Source organism: Galeopterus variegatus, unplaced genomic scaffold (genome assembly GCF_000696425.1).
Source record: "Galeopterus variegatus unplaced genomic scaffold, G_variegatus-3.0.2 Scaffold406, whole genome shotgun sequence".
Classification (NCBI taxonomy): domain Eukaryota; kingdom Metazoa; phylum Chordata; class Mammalia; order Dermoptera; family Cynocephalidae; genus Galeopterus; species Galeopterus variegatus.
This window is the reverse complement of record NW_007726517.1, coordinates 467,844-486,741: the sequence shown is the minus strand read 5'-3', so window position 1 is coordinate 486,741 and position 18,898 is coordinate 467,844. Positions and strand designations below refer to the sequence as shown.

At 42.3% G+C, this 18,898-nt stretch overlaps 1 protein-coding gene and 1 non-coding gene across 2 annotated transcripts in view; one reads left to right on the top strand and one right to left on the bottom strand.

The window, feature by feature from the left end:
• The window catches only part of SMS (spermine synthase), a 41,917-nt gene that overhangs the window by 12,021 nt on the left and 10,998 nt on the right, over nt 1-18,898 (top strand). The window contains exons 4-9 of the mRNA XM_008568400.1: nt 3,770-3,890; nt 7,482-7,575; nt 8,109-8,173; nt 13,055-13,230; nt 14,017-14,171; nt 14,632-14,721. Coding sequence (XP_008566622.1) covers nt 3,770-3,890; nt 7,482-7,575; nt 8,109-8,173; nt 13,055-13,230; nt 14,017-14,171; nt 14,632-14,721 — 701 coding nt within the window. The remainder of the gene's footprint in view (nt 1-3,769; nt 3,891-7,481; nt 7,576-8,108; nt 8,174-13,054; nt 13,231-14,016; nt 14,172-14,631; nt 14,722-18,898) is intronic.
• Nucleotides 77-151, bottom strand: TRNAI-GAU. Its single transcript has one exon. It is a non-coding gene; the product is annotated as a tRNA-Ile (tRNA).

Here is an 18,898-nt window from a genome sequence, read left to right as displayed (position 1 = left end):
TTCTATAACTTTTTGGTGACTTTGGTGTAATTAGTATGGAGATGGTAGGGGGTTTCTTTTTCTTTTTTTCGGCAGCTGGCCAGTGCAGGGAATTGAACCCTGGACCTTGGTGTTATCAGCCCCATGCTCTAATCAACTGAGCTAACTGGCCAGCCCTCTTTTTCTTTTTTATATTGGGTGTTAGCGGGTCTTAACATTGGAATTTCCCAGGGAGCTTTTAAAAATACTGATGCTTGGGTCCCACCCCCAGATTTTTACTTAATTGGTCTAACGTGTGGCATCAGAATTTTTAAAAACTCCCTAGGTGATTATAGTGTGCAGCTACGATTGAAAACCACTGATCTAGATGTTCTAGAAACTCTGTGAGGTATAGTAATACAGATGATGAATTTAGCCACGTGAAATAATTTTTCATTTGCCCACAGAACATTTATTGAGCACCTGAGATCAAGATGACTTAGCAAGCCACCTCTTTCATCCTAGTGGAGCTCATAGCTTTGACTTTCAGTTTTCACTTTAAAACCATGGTTCTGGAAAACAGATACTGGGAAGTTTTCAGCTCTAGATCCTCTTTCTGAATTCTTTCCCAAGGGCTGGGAGTAACATGGGTAATGGAGGAGGCCCCAGATCAGGAGGAAGATGAGTATGAAGTGAGATGGACACGTGGGCAAAATGGCATGGTCCCCATAATGCCCTGCAGACATCTTCCTGGCAGGGCCCACTTAGATGCCCACAGGGACCAGGCAGCCACACAAATGGACTTGGGCGTGTGGGGGAGTGAACACTTGACTGCCAGAAATACGTTCTGATTTGGCCTAGTTTTACTGAACTGTGAAGGCGGGGGGAGTAAGCCCATAGTGTAGAAACAAGTTAGCCGTTCAAATTGGATTTTTTTTTATAATTTTTTTTTTCTTCAGTTTGAAACCTGGTTGAAGGGCTTCCTTTATCCCACACGGTGCCTTTCTGCTCATTGTGCCAGTTGGGGGGCTGGGGGGCAGCTGCCATGCTGGGCTTGGCTAGTGGTCAAGGCCTTTGCCTGGGATGGACAAAGGCACTCACTCCCTCTCCCTGGCCCAAGGGAATGGAGTTCGCCCCAGCACAGCCGCAGGCCCCCCCCAGGGGCTTCACAGCACAGCCTGGTCAGTCACTCATATCATGGCCCCTCCTGGATTATCCCTTCACCAGCATGAGGGATTTGTGTTCTGTTTTGTAATGTGCCGACAGAACCCAGTCTTGAGGCCGTTTACCAGGAGTGATGATTTGTTTTATATACTTTCAAAACAGAAAACATGTGTTCTAGCCAAGGAGGGATTGCATAATTACATAGTGGTTTTCATATTCAGGGTAAATTCTGCCAGGTTGGGCTGACCCACCATGCTTCGGTGGCAAACACAAACCCAACAAGGATAGTTCATTTTTATCAAGTTTGAAATCAGAACTTTTTTTTCGGGAGGTGGAATTCAGTCTAAAACGCTGCAGTTCTAGGGATATAATTCAGACCTTTCCTTTTAATTTCCTGAAACCAATTTGAGAATAGCAAAGCAAGCTAGATTATTTTCTGCCAAATGAGTTTCCCAAAGGTGCAGTTTTGCTAGGAGTGAGTGAGAATTTCATGACTGATTGGGCTGCTGCTCATGTTTGTAGGGGCTTGTGTTGTAGTCTCTCCCTGATGTGGGGCTTTTTCCTGGAAGTGGCCTCAGTTCGTTCATTTTGGCCATGCACAGAGCTTGACCCCACCGCTCACTATCTGGCCCTACCCAGGTCCCCTCCTCTCCCCACAGGTTTCAGCTCCATCCTCGCTTTGAGGGGAGGAAACCCCTTCCTTGGGGGGTGAACACCCATTGGTGACTTTCAGGGGGAGGGGGAGTCCCTTTGCTTTCTCTCTCCTTTCTCTCACACAATTGCTGGTACCACAGAGGTATCAGAGTCGTGGCCCATTTATTTCTACCTCCTCCCAGTTTGGGGTACACTCTGTCATCTAGTTCTAAATGTTGTCTGTGAGTTTTGGTTGCACTATCTTAATTGCTCTGTCTGTATTTGGCTGTTCAGAAGATTGAAAAATTACGGTTTTACTGCCGTGTTTACTACTCCATTCACTGTTCAGCGAAATTGAAAATACATTGGATTTCTGGTGGGTGTATCAGTTTGCTAAAGCTGCTGTAACCAAGTACTACAGATTGGTGGCTTAAAACAGCAGAGATTGAGTCTCTGACAGTTCTGGAGGCCAGAAGTCTGAGATCAAGGTGTGGCAGGGCCACACTTTCTTCTTCCAGCTTCTGCTGTTTGGCTGCATCGCCCCAGTCTCTGCCTCTGTCTTCGTAGCACCTGCTCCTTTTTTTTTTTTCCCCCTGTGTCTTCTCCTCTTCTGTCTCTAATAAGGACACTTGTGATTAGATTTAGGGCCCACCTGGATAATCCAGGTGCTCTCATCTCAAGATCTTAACTTAATTATAGCTGCAAAGACCCATTTCCGAATAATGAATAACGTTACATTCCTAGGTTCTGGAGGTTAGAATATAGACATATCTTTTTGGGGACCATCATTCCATCCACTATAGTGGAAGAGGTGAAATCTGATTTTTAAATGGCAACTAGTTCATGCTTTTAAAAAGCCTTTGCAGGCCAGAATAAGACATATCTACTGTTAAATTTGGCCTCTGAACCTCCCATTTTGGCCTTCATTCTTTCTGTGCACTAAGAAGGTCTTAGGAACACAGTTCCAAAAGTCACTGAAGTAGACTCTTTATGCATAGCGGAAAAAAAAAAAATCCAGTTCCAGTTTTCACGCTACTTAGTTTGTGGCAGGAATTCTAATGTACTTTTTCTGGGAAACCACACTGCAGTCAGCTGTGAATCTTTTTTCTCTTGCCTTTGTACAGGTCACAGGCATGCTTCGTTTTGATGCTTTCCAGGCTATGTTGTTTTTTTCTTCTTGGAGAGCCAGCCTGCAGAGGGTTCGTGGGACAGTAAAGAGTAATTCCTCTGGTCACATCTTGGTTCTTCATTTTACATTTATCCGGGAATGCCTGCTTTGCAGATATAACTAGGGAAGACAAACTGCATTTTGCTTTTCTTCTAAGTATTGCAATGTTAGATGTTCTTGAAGACAAGTAGAGATCAGAAGTTAATGCATTTTCTGTAACCTTGACCATAGTCCTACCTGGCGACATTGAGCTCCACTTTGGGGTGGGAAGCAGGGTGGGAGACGGGAGGATTGGCTTCTGGACTGGGGTGGGGGGTCTGGGGGGACCACAACCCAGCAAGTGATTCATATGGAATTGTTCATTTTCTACCATTTTGAACCATTGCTGAGTAATGCCATGTAATTTATCTTTTTTTCCCCCAATTATAAAAGCAGTACATCCTTTTTGTAAAACACCTGGAAAATCAAGTTTTTAGGTCATTTATAATACCCATCAACAGTGGATGGGCATCTCCTTTCTAGTGCTGTGTATTCTCATTAGTTTATTTAACCTAAAGTAGAATTGGGTAGGCTGAATATTTTGTTCTGCTATCTCTAGTTAGGCCAAATGTCTGTCTCTGTGTCCTTGGCACAGTTATTTGTGGTCAGGCTTTTGTGTGTAACCTGATGTGTGAAGCCTTCTCTTGCACGGTGAAGAATGGTTATAGCTCATGACAAAAGGGGATAAGTGACACTGGCAACCATTGTACAGATTTTCTCATAAGGTTCAGTTGTCAAACTGCCTCATTGGCTTTCCTTCCGAAAATTTCTTCCTCACCACCTTGCTTTCTCTTCCCTGTTCTCCAGCTGACGGTGAGACCATTCTGAAAGGCCTCCAGTCCATCTTCCAGGAGCAGGGGATGGCAGAGTCGGTGCACACCTGGCAGGAACATGGCTACTTAGCAACCTACACAAACAAAAATGGCAGGTGAGGTGGCCTCAGTGCTCTTCTTCAGATCCGGGCTCTTAAGGAAGAGCAGTGTGCCTGTGGGATGTGTTCAAGTATTTTTTTCTCCTTTGTCATCTTTTAGGAGGTGGCTCGAATTCATTGCTTCTCAGCACTAGTTGCACATCAGAATCTCCTGGGAGAGCTTTCACAAAATAGCCATGCCTGGGCATTCTCCTCAGATACTGAGGCTACTGGGCCTGGACATTGCATTTCTCTAAAGTCCCAGTGATTCCTCTGTGTGGCCAGTGTCTGGCAGCTTAAGCAGTGTCAGGCAGTGATCTGGAGTTGATCTAGATGCAGATTCCGGGGCCCTTACTTCAAGAATTTGATGCAGTAGGGCTGGAGCAGGGCCTGGGTCCTATTTCCAGCAAGCTTCCCGCCAGTGCTGATGCTGCTGGTCTGCTGGTCATGCTCTGAGTAGCACTGTTAGGAGTGACTGTCAGTTAGTGTAGACCATAGGAAAATGTAAGTAGCTTGACAGGAAGCCAAGATAATCCAAGAGGTCAAGTCTTTGGTGTTTTTTTTTTTTTTTGGTCTTTTTGTCGTGACCGGCAACGGATCGCAACCCTCAGTGTTGCGCCCGTACCGGACCGGGACCAGCAATGGGATCGCAACCCTCGGTGTTGCCCCTGCTCCTCGCTCAGCCAGTGAGCGGCCAGTCTATATGTGGGATCTGAACCCTCGGCGGGAGCGGCGCCGCGCTTCCCAAGCGGCACACTGTAGCAGTGCGCCACCGGGCCGGCCCCATGTTTTTTTTTTTTTTTAAGGCTTTGTAGACTATATAGACATTTTGTAGTCAGTATGTAATTGAAAGTAAATGTGCTCTGAGAGTAGGAAAGAAAACCTAAATTAAGAAATGACCAATGGCAGAAAATGTCAGTGCATTGAGCTCTTTGTATTTTCTTAAATCTAGGTTTGTATTATATCTAGACAGGCTTATTATTAAGATTTTTAGTAATTTGCACTATAAATTTAAAAATGTAACCTCCTGGGTATTTTTGATAGCTTTTATTTTAGTCCCCCAGTGGGTGCAAAATATTAGAATACTAGGCTTCCTTAATGTCCCCCTTTCCCCCCCCCCCCCCTTTTTTCCCCTTTATTGCTGGCTGGTAAGGGGATACGAACCCTTGACCTTGGTATAAACACTGCACTCTAACCAACTGAGCTAACCAGCTAACCTTTCCTTGTTTTTCTTTTAAAAGAGAAAATACCTCCGTGGTCTTCCAGAGGCCCAGAAGACAATGCTGTTAGATGAGAGAAACTTTTACTTTTTGAGCCCGTCCCCCCACCTTAATAATTCTCTTTATAAGTCTACATGGCCCACCCCTGTGGCATTAATTGGTGTTCTCTATCCTGATGCCTCTCAAAGACATCCATCCAGACCCCTCCCTTTCCAAGCCCAGACTTATGTCTCTTACTGTATAGCAAACCTCCGTATGTGTGTTTAGCATTTACCTCAAATATATGGAAAATGGTTATTTTCTTCCTTAAGGGTGACCGTAATCAACACTACTACTACCAAACCCTTTTCTGCCCTCCATCTGTCCCGGTTAACAGAGAGTCCCCAGAAGTGCAGGTGCTGCAGCTTCTGCAGGTCTGCACTCAGCCCCTTGGTAGGCTCCTCCACTGCCAGGTGCAAAGTTTCATCTCTTACCCTCTTCTAAGCCCTTTACAGCCAAGCCCCGCCTATCTCTCCATCACAGTTCTTGAAGTTTCCACCATAGACACCAAGTCCAGTTGTACAGAGGGTTTAGAATTCTTCCCAGAAAGTTTTTGAGAGGCAGGAGCTGCTTGGAAATTGACTCTGAAAGCAGAACAAATGAGAATCAACATGATGAGTCTTTTACTTGTTCAACTGTATCCCATTCCAAGGTGCCTGTCCTGAAACCCCACTTCTCCCACCCCGTACATGGGTTTAGGGAGAAAGGACCTCAGTCCCACACCCTGGCTTCTGGTTTCTTCTGGGTTAATGGTCCTTATGTGATGTTGAACAGTCTGGCCCTAGTCCTAAGCCACTTTTTTCAGGTTCTCCATCAACTACCCCCGTAACTTTTTGTCTTTCTATTTCTGGTTTTATCTCTAGGAGCTCCCATCTTTGAGTTTGGTACTCGACCCTATCTTCCAGTGTTCTCTGTGTTCACACTGGAACCACCCAAATGCTTAAGGGATGGCATTTCTCTATCCTTCACCTGGGGTGGATGGCATTTCTCTGTCCTTCACCCTGGCCCCTCTCTTCCTCTGTGCTGCAGGTGATGGGAGGAAGAGGGAAAGGTTATTGGGTCATTCAGGTATAAATGAACTTGATTTAAGGGCTAAAGGTGAAATGAACTAGTTTTACCTATTTTTTTTAATCTTGTTTTTATCTGTATTTTTAATCTGTATATGCTGCCTTTATTCTCTGAACAAATTCTTTTTCTAATTTAATATTTTTCGAACTTTAACCACAACTCATAGTAAGGAGTAATTTTATGTCATAGCCGTTGAAGTACATGTCTGTATATGCAATACAAATATATGCATATAATGAAAACAAGTTTCATCAAACATGTTTAATTGTATGTGATACACTCAAATGTATTTATTTCATGAAAAAAAGGGCCAGTCAAATTCACTAAATTTGGGGTCAGAAAACTTTCTGTAAGGAGCTATGTAAGGTTGTCACATTCTTTTATTTAAACAACTCTTTAAAAAATGTAAACCATTCTTAGCCTGCAGCCTTTATAAAAACATGCCACAGGCTGGAGTTTACTGACTCCTCACTAAATTAATTTAGCCACTGTTGGGAAAATAGAATAATTTAATCAGGCCCTCTTACCTTAGGTCTGGTTGGGGGTGGTGCGGTTCATTCTTTGTAAGCAAATTGTGTGTGTGTGGGTGGAGTTAGTGTGCATGCGTGGCCCTGCGGCTTGGCTGGTGTCTGCCTCGGGTAGATGCTGCTCCGCGGGGCCATGCTTTCTAATCTATGGCTTCCAAGGACCTTCTGGCCGGTTACCTAGCTCACAGACCTGTGTGTGAGGGGTCTGGTGACCCAGCCTAGCATGTGAAGGGTTTGTGACTCAGTCTGGACAACAGGCTTGAGGGGTCTGTGAGCTCCAGACCCAGCCTTAGCTCAACAATTGGCCCAGTCGGCAGGATTACGGGCAGGTAAGAGAGCTCAACAGCCACCATCTCCCTGCAGTCAGGAAGACTCTGATTTGAACTCTGAAAGTTAATTGGAGGAACCCAGTTTGCCTTTCTTCACCCTTCCTTCTTCTTAAGACAGTGGTTACTAAACCTGGCAGAATCACCTGGGAATCTTTATAAAAATCGGATTCACAGAACTGCTGCCGAACCACTTTCTGGGCCCAAGAACAGTTTTGAAACCACAGTATTTGGTGCTTCCTCTAAGTCTCCCATAAATGATTGGTAGCTTCTTTCTCCAAGAAGAGAGGCCCTAATAAGAAAGCAAAAGGGTTAACTGTAATTTAGGGGAAAAAGAGCAGTGGTCTTTTCTCTTAATTGGGGTGGCATGTTTTTTCTTTTGAATGCTGTGATCCAGTTCCTAACCTGAAAATTAACTTTCCTTTGTAGCTTTGCCAATTTGAGAATTTACCCACATGGATTGGTGTTGCTGGACCTTCAGAGTTACGACAGTGATGCACAGGGCAAAGAAGAAATTGACAGTGTAGGTTTTTTGCTTTTATCTACTCAACTATTTCAGGATCATAAGATCTGCTTTGCTTAGTGATGTTAAGATTATTTCTCTTGATTGCTGACTTCCCAGTTAACTTAGTTTTAGACTTTCTTCCCTCCAGATAAGTGGTTTTAGGAGAGAAATAGTTGTTCCTCACTGGTTTATAGGAAACTGGCTGTCAACTTTCCCCTTTGACTGCTTGAGTATGAGTAACAATTTTACTTCCCAGTGGAGGGAATATAAAACCATTAAATGACTTTATACCTGCAGTATCCTTTAGGCTCCGTCTTCCCTATCACTTTGTTGCTAACTTAGACTAAGTTAGGTCAGCACCATGAGGTATATTAGGTGTGGGAGTGTGCAGTTGGGCCAGGCCTGGAGGCTGCTGCCAGGACGGAGGTGGGGCAGGTGTAGCTGCTGGTATCGCACAGCTCTCAACATGGCCTCCGTCTTCTGGTCTGTAATTTAGCTGTTTCATACATCTTATTCTACAAGCTGATTGGTTACCTTTCTTTTGATTGTAGCTTTTGAACAAAGTAGAAGAAAGAATGAAAGAATTGAGTCAGGACAGTACTGGGCGGGTGAAGCGGTAAGTCCACTCTCCATTGTTCTTTTTTTTTTTTTTTTTTTTTTTTTTTTTTTTTTTTTTTTTGTCTTTTGTCTTTTTACCGTGTCCGGCAACGGAGCGCACCCCTCAGTGTTGCCCCCGTACCGGACCGGGGACCGGCAACGGGATTGCAAACCTCGGTGTTGCTCCCGCGCCTCGCTCAGCCAGTGAGCAGGAACCGGTCGGTACGTGGGATCCGTGAAGCGGTAAGTCCACTCTCCATTGTTCTTTTTTTTTTTTTTTTTGTCTTTTGTCTTTTTACCGTGTCCGGCAACGGAGCGCACCCCTCAGTGTTGCCCCCGTACCGGACCGGGGACCGGCAACGGGATTGCAAACCTCGGTGTTGCTCCCGCGCCTCGCTCAGCCAGTGAGCAGGAACCGGTCGGTACGTGGGATCCGAACCCTCGGACAGGAGCGCCGCCGCGCTTCCCAAGCGGCGCACTATCCAGTGCGCCACCGGGCCGGCCCCTCCATTGTTCTTTTATATTTGTTTAATCAGTAAACTAATCAGAATGGTGGTGTTGTCCCCAGTGTGTCTGCTTAAGATGTGGGAAAAATCACCATCTGCTTCTGGAAACACAAACTGAGCTACTGGGCCCCTCACACCAAAACAAAAACGTATGAAAACATACATATTCACTCACTCACTCACTCACTCACTCACTCACTCTTTTGGATAAAGTGAGGCCGAAAGGAGATTGTGGAGTGATTCCACATGGAGTGATTCCAAGGAGGTGAAACTGTATAAAGCAGAGACCCAGGTAGGGCTGCTACCTCAGTAAAGGGGGAGATAGAAAGCTCCTGACCACCCCCCTGCCCAAAACCCCTCCAGGAGAGAGAAGAGGACTCTTGTCTCTGCTCATTGTTCTGGGTTCCAGAGTAGAATTAAGCAGTTTTAAGAGATTTTTTAAAAAAATTTTCCTTCAAATCTTTCAAATAAGAAAACTTTCCAGGGTACTACCAGTCAAGAGGCCACCCACCTTTAAGCTGCCACAGGCAGGTTATTTTCAAAAGGTATTGAAGAAAATGAAGCTTTCCGGGCCTAGTGGGGTAGCCACTAACCAACTGCTGCTATTTGAAATTAAATTAATTAAACATTTCAGTTCCTCAGTTGCACTAGTCTCATGTCAGTAGCTAGTGGCTAGTGACTGCCATATCGGACAGCACAGATGTAGGACGTTTTCATCATCGCAGAAAGTTCTGTCGGACAGCACTGAAATGTTTGCCAGTGGCATCAGATTTTAAAAGAAGTTTGATAGAAGTAGCAGTTTTGATATTTGTTGGAAGGGATGGGGTCTGGCCAATCACAGGAATGAAGGAAGAAGTGCCTTGGATACACAGCACATGATTGTCAGTAATTTGCTCTTGCCCTGCCTTGGGCCCTAATGGCTGGGAGGCTTGTTCCTTGCTCATAAAGTTAACCTCATCTATGTAAAGACGGATAAGGGAGGGACTTTATCACTGATGGAATGACTGCAGTACAGGTTTGTCCAGTTCATGGCACTTTCCAGAAGAGGGAATCCTTATTGGCAAGAGCTAGGATATTTAAGTACTTAATGACTCACCAAGCTAAGTTTGATCAGCCCATAGGAAGGCTCCAGGGCAGATGTAAGGTAACTAGGTAATTCAGATAAATCTCAGGTAAATGCAGGTAAATCGGGTAAATCTCAGGTAGAAAGGAAAGCAGAAAATAAAGTGAAAAGAATGAGACACGGCACAGAGCTTGCCCACTTGAAATCTGTTAGAGCACCAGACTTTATTTTATCCCACCCAAGCTCAGTTTAGGGGTCCTCAGCTATGTCTTTCCCCCTCCCCCATTCTTAAAAACACATTCATACCGCTCTCTGGACATTTTATCTTTTCCTGCTTGCAGAGTTTTTTCTGCATCCATTTGAATTGAACAGATTCCCACTGTGTTGGAAACTTTAACTCAGGGATAGTGAATTGACTCACATCAGAAAAAGCAGTCTGATTTGTATCACGGCTACTTCTAGGAGTGAGTAAATGGAATGCATTTATGGGCTTCGGCATTCATGAGAAGTCTGGTTCTTCTATGTTTTTGGTAATAGGAGTTTTCTAAGTGAGAATGGAGTTAAGTTTTAGATTTTCAGTTCAAAATACAGACCTTGCTTTTGCTTGTCTGAGTTTTTACATCTTTTTATAAGATAAGGGTGAAAAGAACGAGAGGTTGGGAATACCTTGTTGTATTACGGGCCCTTTATTCTTGGCCTCAAAAACACAAGGACTATATTGTACTTTTCTATCTGGGGAGTGACACTGTTAGAGATTAAATCATTAACAGTTTGTAACTCAGTAATGTTATCTGAAATTATTATTATCCTTTTGCTTATGAATTAAATCTCAATTTTCAAGAAGCCATGGGATTTATTTGAAAATGTATTTTCATGTTCTACTTTCAAATGAAAAGGAACAAGAAAACAAGCTCACATAAGTTGATAAAAAAAACCCACGTTCTTGCAATTTACACAGTGTACCCGAGGCCCAGGACATATTCCTCCTGACTTCGTACAATCCATTTTCAATTTTCTTTCAGTAGTGAAGGTTGAAACAAGCTCTGCAGGGCTCCCCATCTCCTGGTGGATTACAGGGAGATGCTCCTCATGCTAGGCCGAGTACTTCATTGGGGTAACAGCTTCCTCATCCTGCTAGAGATCCTTGCTGTTTCTTTTCCAATCTTTAAAAACCATTGGGTTACAATGGAGAAAAGAGCTCTTCACCATAGCCAAGGCACTGTTCATGCAATTGAGAATAGGCAGTGCTTATTTTCAGGGGGTTTGTGCATAGTTCAGGAAGTGCCCATAGCTGCTGGCTGGCTGTCACCCAGGGGGTGGGTTTCTTCCCCTGAAAGCAGGTGACTTTGACACTTTCATCCAGTGCCACGGGTGGCTCGGTCTCCCATCTCACTCCACTCCTCACCATCAGCTGGGGGTAGAAGAGGCTTGCTCGAAGTCCTGTTTGCCTGTTCTCTGGGGCTTGTCCTAATTGGGGCTTCACATTTTTACAAGGAAAACCTTTGTTCTGCCTAACATTCCAAAAGCTGAATTTCTTCACATGAAGATGAAGAAGTGGGTAAATCAGGAGTCGTTAGGGTCAAATGAGTGTTTATGGGAATTTGCTTTGTTATTCTCACTGTTCTTTACAGTTCATATTTCTTCATAGAAAGCCTTGTAACAGGTTCAAACTGTGCTCTTGAAAGCAGGTGAGCGGGGAGTGGAGGAGACTCGGGAGAGTAAGTCAGAGGTAGCATATCCCAGCATTTGGGCGTCTACAGCTGTATGTCATGCCTTTGTACTGTTTGACACTACCGTGTTTGAGAACACATGACACACAGGCAGTTAGTTGTGTTACATGTGTGATGAGTTCTCATTTTCTTTGTGTTTGGGTTAGATTTGCCAACCCTATTTTTCAGGTCTGTTTTCTCTTGTCATTTAGTGTCCTCTGCTGGTAGTTTCTAGTACATTCACCTTATCAGAAATACTAGTATTCACAAAAGAATGGAATGAGAAAACTATTATTTTGTGGCCACTTTAGTAATTAGTGCAGGTAAGAATCTTTTAGATGCCAAAGCCACTGGAAAGGTCTGCTGGGGATCAGGACTGTCACCCATTTTGAGTGCCATCCCATAGCCTGCTAAGTAATTTCAAAGGGTGAAAAGTTACCTTAGCAAATGGAGAGAGCCACTTCAACCACGTGGTTACATTTAGCATCACCAGTAATTGGACAAGCACACATACTGTGTTCTGATGTGATGCCTGTGTAATCTATGTCAACCAGCCTCTAATCATGAAGAGATAGATCATCAGCTAAACCCATGTGAGGGATTTTTTTCTGCAGGACACCTGGTCGGAACTTTTCAGAGAAATCAATGTCATGTGACGAAGCAAAACACTTCAGTCTGTTAGGAAATTTAAGTGAGGCTTTTATTTAGGGTTGGAAATCCTGGAGACCTCTCAGCATAAGTAAGTCTGCCCAACAGCGGGAAAAGGCAGGAGGTCTTACAGGGTTAGGAAGGTCTAAGCAGTAAACAAATTCCAAACATTGTGTGAAGACAGAATAGGTGACTGACTATGACATACTGAACAAAAGGTTTCTCAGAACTTTTACAATATTTATGGCTACTCTAATACAGGCTATTCAATTCATAAGTAATTCCCATGTGTTTAACAGGTTGATGTATCCTGTGTTCCCAGGATTCTCTAAACAATGTTATCTGCGTTTACCTACACAAGAGATTGTTTGTCAAGCAGTAAATTCTAATGAAGGGACAGCTTCTTGGGCAAGAAGAAAACAAGTCAATTAAGTTAAAAAAAACAGAAACAAAAAACAACTGGAGTCACTTTGGTTCTTTTATTCTCCTTTCCTGGCCTCTTTTTTCCATCACATGAGACTTACCAGAAAAAGTGTATTCCAGGTTAAATGAGGGATAAAAAGAAAAAGAATAGCAAGATACAGTGTATGAACCTTTATTCAAAAGCAGAACAGCTGTAAAGGATATAACTGCGACAACTGGGGACACTTGAAGATGGATTCTGTATTAGATAATAGTATTGCAGCCATGTGAACCTGGGTGAAGGGTAATGGCAATGTGGTTGTGTGGGAGGTCTTGAGATAGGTACCTGCTGAGGTATTTGGGTGTGGTGGTGTCTGCAGTGGCCATTTTCTCCTTCAGTTTTTTATTAGGGGAAACTTAAAACATGCCAGAAAGGTTTCTTAAAAAGTAAACTCTTGTGTGCCATAGTGCTGACGTTTGGTGGTGCTTTCTTTTGCACGCTCCTCATCCCAGGTCTGCTCGTAAGGCAGTGTGTTCTAGAAAGGCTCATTCCTGTTGCCCTCTTCTTCCAGATTGCCACCCATAGTTCGAGGAGGGGCCATCGACAGATACTGGCCCACTGCTGATGGGCACCTGGTTGAGTATGACATAGATGAAGTGGTGTATGATGAAGATTCACCTTATCAGAACATTAAAATTCTGCACTCGAAGCAATTTGGAAATATTCTTATCCTTAGTGGGGATGTTAGTAAGTATTCCATCCCTGTCCCAGTCGCATAACAAAGTGGTGATGTGTTGGATGATGATATTTTCCTGGTAAAAACCATTGTGGATTTGTCCAAGTTTGTGTTTGACATTGCTGTTTTCTGAGATGCACATTTACATCCTGCTAACCTGTGGATCTTCTGGGCTTTAATGTAAACTTTCTCTTGACATTGCTTTTTCTTAGTGAGTGTTTATACTTGGTGGGTATTATTGGTGAGTATTGCCATTGCTTTTTCTTAGTATTTGGATTGTATTTTAAAAGAAAACTCAGTTGCTTATTTTAAAAATAAAAACTTTCTTATGGAGAAATTCAAACCTAAGTAGACACACCAGTGTCATGAACCCACATGTACTCATCATCGAGTTTCAACAGTTATCCCCTCCTGGCCAATCTTGTTTCACCTAAACCCCGGTCCACGTTGTCCCTTATTATTTTGAAGCAACTCTGAGGTATATTATTTCATCTATAAAGATGTAATTGCATTTAATTATCCAGCATATCAGCACATTCTTAAGACTGGATTTTCCTCTCACTAGCTGTATTACATGTCAGATGAGCAGGGTTGATGAAAAGTCCTCAGTCAAAAAAAAAAAAAAACAAAACAAAACAAAACAAAAACCAACAACCATGCACATTATTGACAGTTTTTAAAGACTGAAATAATTTTACATTTTAGGCTGGATTCCAGCATTTTCTAGTGTGGTGAGGTCAGGTGATTTGTGTATTTGGGTCGAGTTACTGTTTTGGATCTCTGTTTCTCCTCCCTAGATTTGGCAGAGAGTGATTTGGCGTATACCCGGGCCATCATGGGCAGTGGCAAAGAAGATTACACTGGCAAGGATGTACTGATTCTTGGAGGCGGAGACGGGGGAATATTAAGTGAAATAGTCAAACTGAAACCAAAGATGGTCACTATGGTAGAGATATCCTTTTTATAAGAGAACATGTTCAGTGGGCTATTTTTGTTTCCTTCCTTCTTTTCTTTTGTGTCTCAACTCAAGCTAATGTTACCACAGACTCAAGGCAAAAGTATTACACAGACTGCCTTGAACAAGCACTTGAATTTATTACCAGTATTCTTTACGTTCCCACCAACAAAGCAGAGATAATCTAGTTGAGGATTAAAGAGCAAGTGACTTTGGTGCAAGTGTCTACTGCCTCAGCAGTTGCGAAATGACTTCCCTAAGCCATTTCATGAGATCGCAGTTCCCTTTGAGTGTTCTTAGTGTGAAGATAAAATCACTGTCTTATTCATCTTTTTTAATTTGTGATACCCAAAAATTAGTATTATGAAACCTTTATGTTTGTCTTAATCTTTTATTTAAAGTATTACTATTTCAGAATTTTTTGATACATCCAAATTCTCCTTAACCTGTTTCGAACATTGACCAAATGGTGATTGATGGATGTAAAAAATACATGCGAAAAACATGTGGTGACGTCTTAGACAATCTTAAGGGAGACTGCTATCAGGTAATTGTTTCCCAGGTAGCATATTTTTAAGTCATATTCTTAACTGATTGTTATTGATCGGAATTTGCCTTCTTAGAACAGCTTTTAATATAATTGGTTAAGAAGAGAAATCGTCTCTTTATATGACTTATATGTATATTTGTATTTAGAGTGAATATATACAGATAATTAAAAAACTGCCAACTCCAGATTCTTTGAATTGAATGACAATCTTGTATGAAAGATGTGATGTACCTTTTTATGACCTGGCAACCACCTACCACCATTAGGCTCTCCAGCCTGAAGAATCTCTTTGAGCTTGGGTCTTTCAGAGGGATTTTGGGTATTTAATTGGTAGGTATATATGATTAAAATGTTTGAAGTAGGAACAATTGATTTTAATAAGCAATTAGTTTCTTCTGTCTAAATTCTACTGTGCTTGAATGTTGACCTATTATTGCAGTTTCTGATTGTGTCATGGTCAAAAGAGAAAGATACATGAAGATACTTTTTTTCATGGAAAGATTATTATTATTATTATTATTATTATTATTATTATTATTATTAATTTTTTAAAACTTTTTTTTGGTTGGTGGTTGGCCAGTATGGGATTCATATTGTCTTTTAATTCTATTTTTACATGAACTTTTTGAATATACTAGGGTATATTTAGTTTATACTATTTGAAAGCTAAAAAGGGAGAGAGAGAGTGCAAGACAGCCCATGGCTCACTTGGGAGAGTGCGGTGCTGATAACACCAAGGCCATGGGTTTGGATCCCTATATTGGGACGGCCGGTTATCTCACTTGGGACAGTGTGGTGCTGACAACACCAAGTCAAGGGTTAAGATCCCCTTACTGGTCATCTTTTAAAAAAAAATAAAAAATAAAAAAAATGGGAGAGAGAAATTAGGGTCTTCAGAGAGAGAGATGGTGGAATTGTTTCACAATGAATGAGCTCAGACTTAATCATTGTTTGGAAGTACTGGGCCAGACCCTCCGCCTGTGGTATTTAATCCTCAGGCCTGTGCCAGGTGGGTGTTATTTCTCTTATATGGATGAAGAAGAAGCAGCTTAGAGTTTAAAGGGAATTCATTCAAGGTTACAGGGTAATTTTAGAGGAGTGATTCAGACTCCTGGCTCCTTATTATGTAGCTTTCTTATATGGATTAAGAAAGAAACAGAACCACAAATTCAAAGCAGCAGTATGGGAGAGTTGTTTACTGTTGTAATAGAGGTTGGATGTAAGTGGGAAGATTTACCAATGGCCTTGGAAAGCAACCTCTTGACCTGAGAAGTGGATCTGGGATCCAACAGTCGAGACAAGGGAAAAACTGTTTTGATTTGAAGCTGCACTTGCGGAAGTTAGTGCCAGAATACATCCTCTTTTCTCTTCCATCTTCTCTCTGGAACAGCACAACCATCAGGGGGAGCTTGGAAAATTCTTCTGAGGCTGAGAGTTCTCCCAAAGCTCTCAAGGGGTGGGGGTTCCTTGTCTGGGGGGCTGGGGCAGAAGAGAGACCAGAGTGGCCACTTTCCCCTAAGGGCAGGCAAGCCCCTTGGCCATTAAAATGCTATCATTAAAAAGACACCAGGTCATTACAACTATTTATCATTTGAAAAACAGAAAATTACTCTGTTCTGACATTTTATAAGGTGTGAGAAATACCTTCACCCATCCAATGCCAAAGGATGGACACGGAGACACGAGGTACAGCGAAGTGAGACTTTAATGATGGCCTTACAAGGTTCAGGTGTCTGAAGGGCAGGCATACAGAAAAGGGCTGTAGCAAGCAATTTATTCCCTAGTGTGCAAGTCCCTCTTCCCACTTTCCTCATTGGCTGAGAGTACTATAGGGTGCACAGTCTTCCCAGATGATGCCTAATATTACCCTGATTTATTACCCTCTTGTAAGAAATTTCTTTGTCCTGTCCACAGGCTCAGGACAAGCCACTGAAACCCTGTGAAAGGAGAAACACTAGGGAATGAAGAGAACAATCAAGGGCTAGTAACTCATTACCATCTCAAGGAGAACTCTGTCTGTTCAGTGACCCCCCCCCCCCAGGAATGGGCTGGACCAGTCAGACAACTTTCAGGCTGAGCCTGAATTATTTCTGAAAATGAATCACTTAGGTTATTTTCTTACATAAGGACAGAATAACCTTAATACAGAGGTCAAGGTAGTTCACAAAGTAAGCTAAATATTGTGCTTTTTATGTAAGTACAAAATTTCCAAGTAAGATACTAAGTTAAATCTAGTAACTTATTTAAAGAATTCTGTATTACACCCAACTAGGATTTAGTCCAGAAAAGTAAGATGTGAGTTTTAAGACATCTGTCAATAAATTTGTCTCATGTTTATTGAATGTTTTTTAATCGTTCTTTTTTTTTTTTTTTTTGTCTTTTTTCGTGACTGGTAACGGGATCGCAACCCTCAGTGTCGTGCCCGTACCGCAACCGGCAACGGGATCGCAACCCTCAGTGTCGCGCCCGCATCGCGCTCAACCAGTGAGCGGACCGGTCTCTATATGGTATCCGAACCCTCGGTGGGAGTGCTGCTGCATTCCCAAGCGCCGCACTCTACCAAGTGCGCCACCGGGCTGGCCCTTTTTAATCGTTCTTAATAAAACTTTACATAAAATAAAATTGCATTAGAAGGGAAACATATCTAAACATAATAGAAACCAGTTATCAGAAACTTAAAGGTAAAGTTAGAGTAAATGGCAAAACACAAAATACAGTAAATGGCAAATGCCATTCACTGAAGCTAGTGTGAAGTAAAAATTTTTGGAGGCCATTGTTTTGCAGTAAGCTGCTGCACTATGCACCAGCAGACCAGACTAAAACCAAAATGGAGTCACCCTTGCTAAGTTCCACACTTACATTGTGGTCTGACCTTCTGAGAAGTCAGAAGAAAGATAACAGCCAATCTCCCAAAAGGCCAGTTTAAATCTTCAGTAGGTTTGATAATGAAGTCCCCTCTGCTTTAAGCCTTACACAAAAGGATAGCCTGAAGTAACCTGATGTTAACTCATCAGTTATTCCCTATTGTTCTGTCTCCCTGTCCCCACATTTCAAGGAAAGTAACTTTGAAATTACCAAACTGCTTTTTTTGTCTTCTGCTTTCTTCAGCCTTTTCTGTGTGTAAAGCCTTTGCTCTTTGTAATAAACTTTGGAGCACTTATCTGTCAAGTTTCCCAGGTCGATCCTCACATTTGGCTCCCAGTAAACTTTACAAAATTATTTCTGCCTTGGCAGCCTTAATTTTGGTTGACACCAGGAACAAGATGAGGATGCTTATTATTACCTTTATTCAACATTGTTTTTTATAGTAAGGTAGGAAGATGAAAACAGTATAAGTAATCAGATTATTATTTGCAGATGATACGAATGCTTAGAAGATCTTGGAAACTTCTCTAGAAAATTATTTGAGGTAGTAATTGGATAAAGACAGACTAAAAATGTTTTTCTCTGCTAAATGCTCAAAAGTTTGAATGGAAATGGGGGATTCAAATTATGATAATTGTTTTAAATTCCTAGGAATAAATTTAAGGAGAATGGTATTATGAGACCGATATGAATTAAGTCAAGATCTTATTGAAAGGCTTCAAATAAAGTCTGGATAAGTGGAGAGGCATGCTGTATTTCTTAGATGGGATTAATAGAACGATGTCTGTTTCTTCCCAATTAGAATGAATTCCAATCAGAATCACAAGGGGGATTTTAGAATTAGACCAACTGATTTTAAGGTTTATTTTTATTTTTATTTTTTCGTGTCCGGCAACAGATCGCAACCCTCAGTGTCGCGCCCGTACCGGACCGGGACCGGCAATGGGATCGCAACCCTCGGTGTTGCGCCCACACCTTGCTCAGCCAGTGAGCGGGAACCGGTCTGTATGTGGGATCTGAACCCTTGGCAGGAGCGCCGGCACACTCCCAAGCGGCGCACTGTAGCAGTGCGCCACCGGGCCGGCCCTATTTTAAGGTTTATTTGTAAAAAAGTATCTTTTGTAATAATATCTAAATATCCAGGCTATCTAAGAATAGCCAAGAAAACTTTGGAAATTAGTCTACTGTAAGGCACAGAAATCAGATAGGAAATGTATGACACAGGAGCAGACAAATAGATAAGAGGAATGTCACAGGAACTTGAATACATCTGAGTGTGTATTTCTACATATACTGCTAATATAAGGCC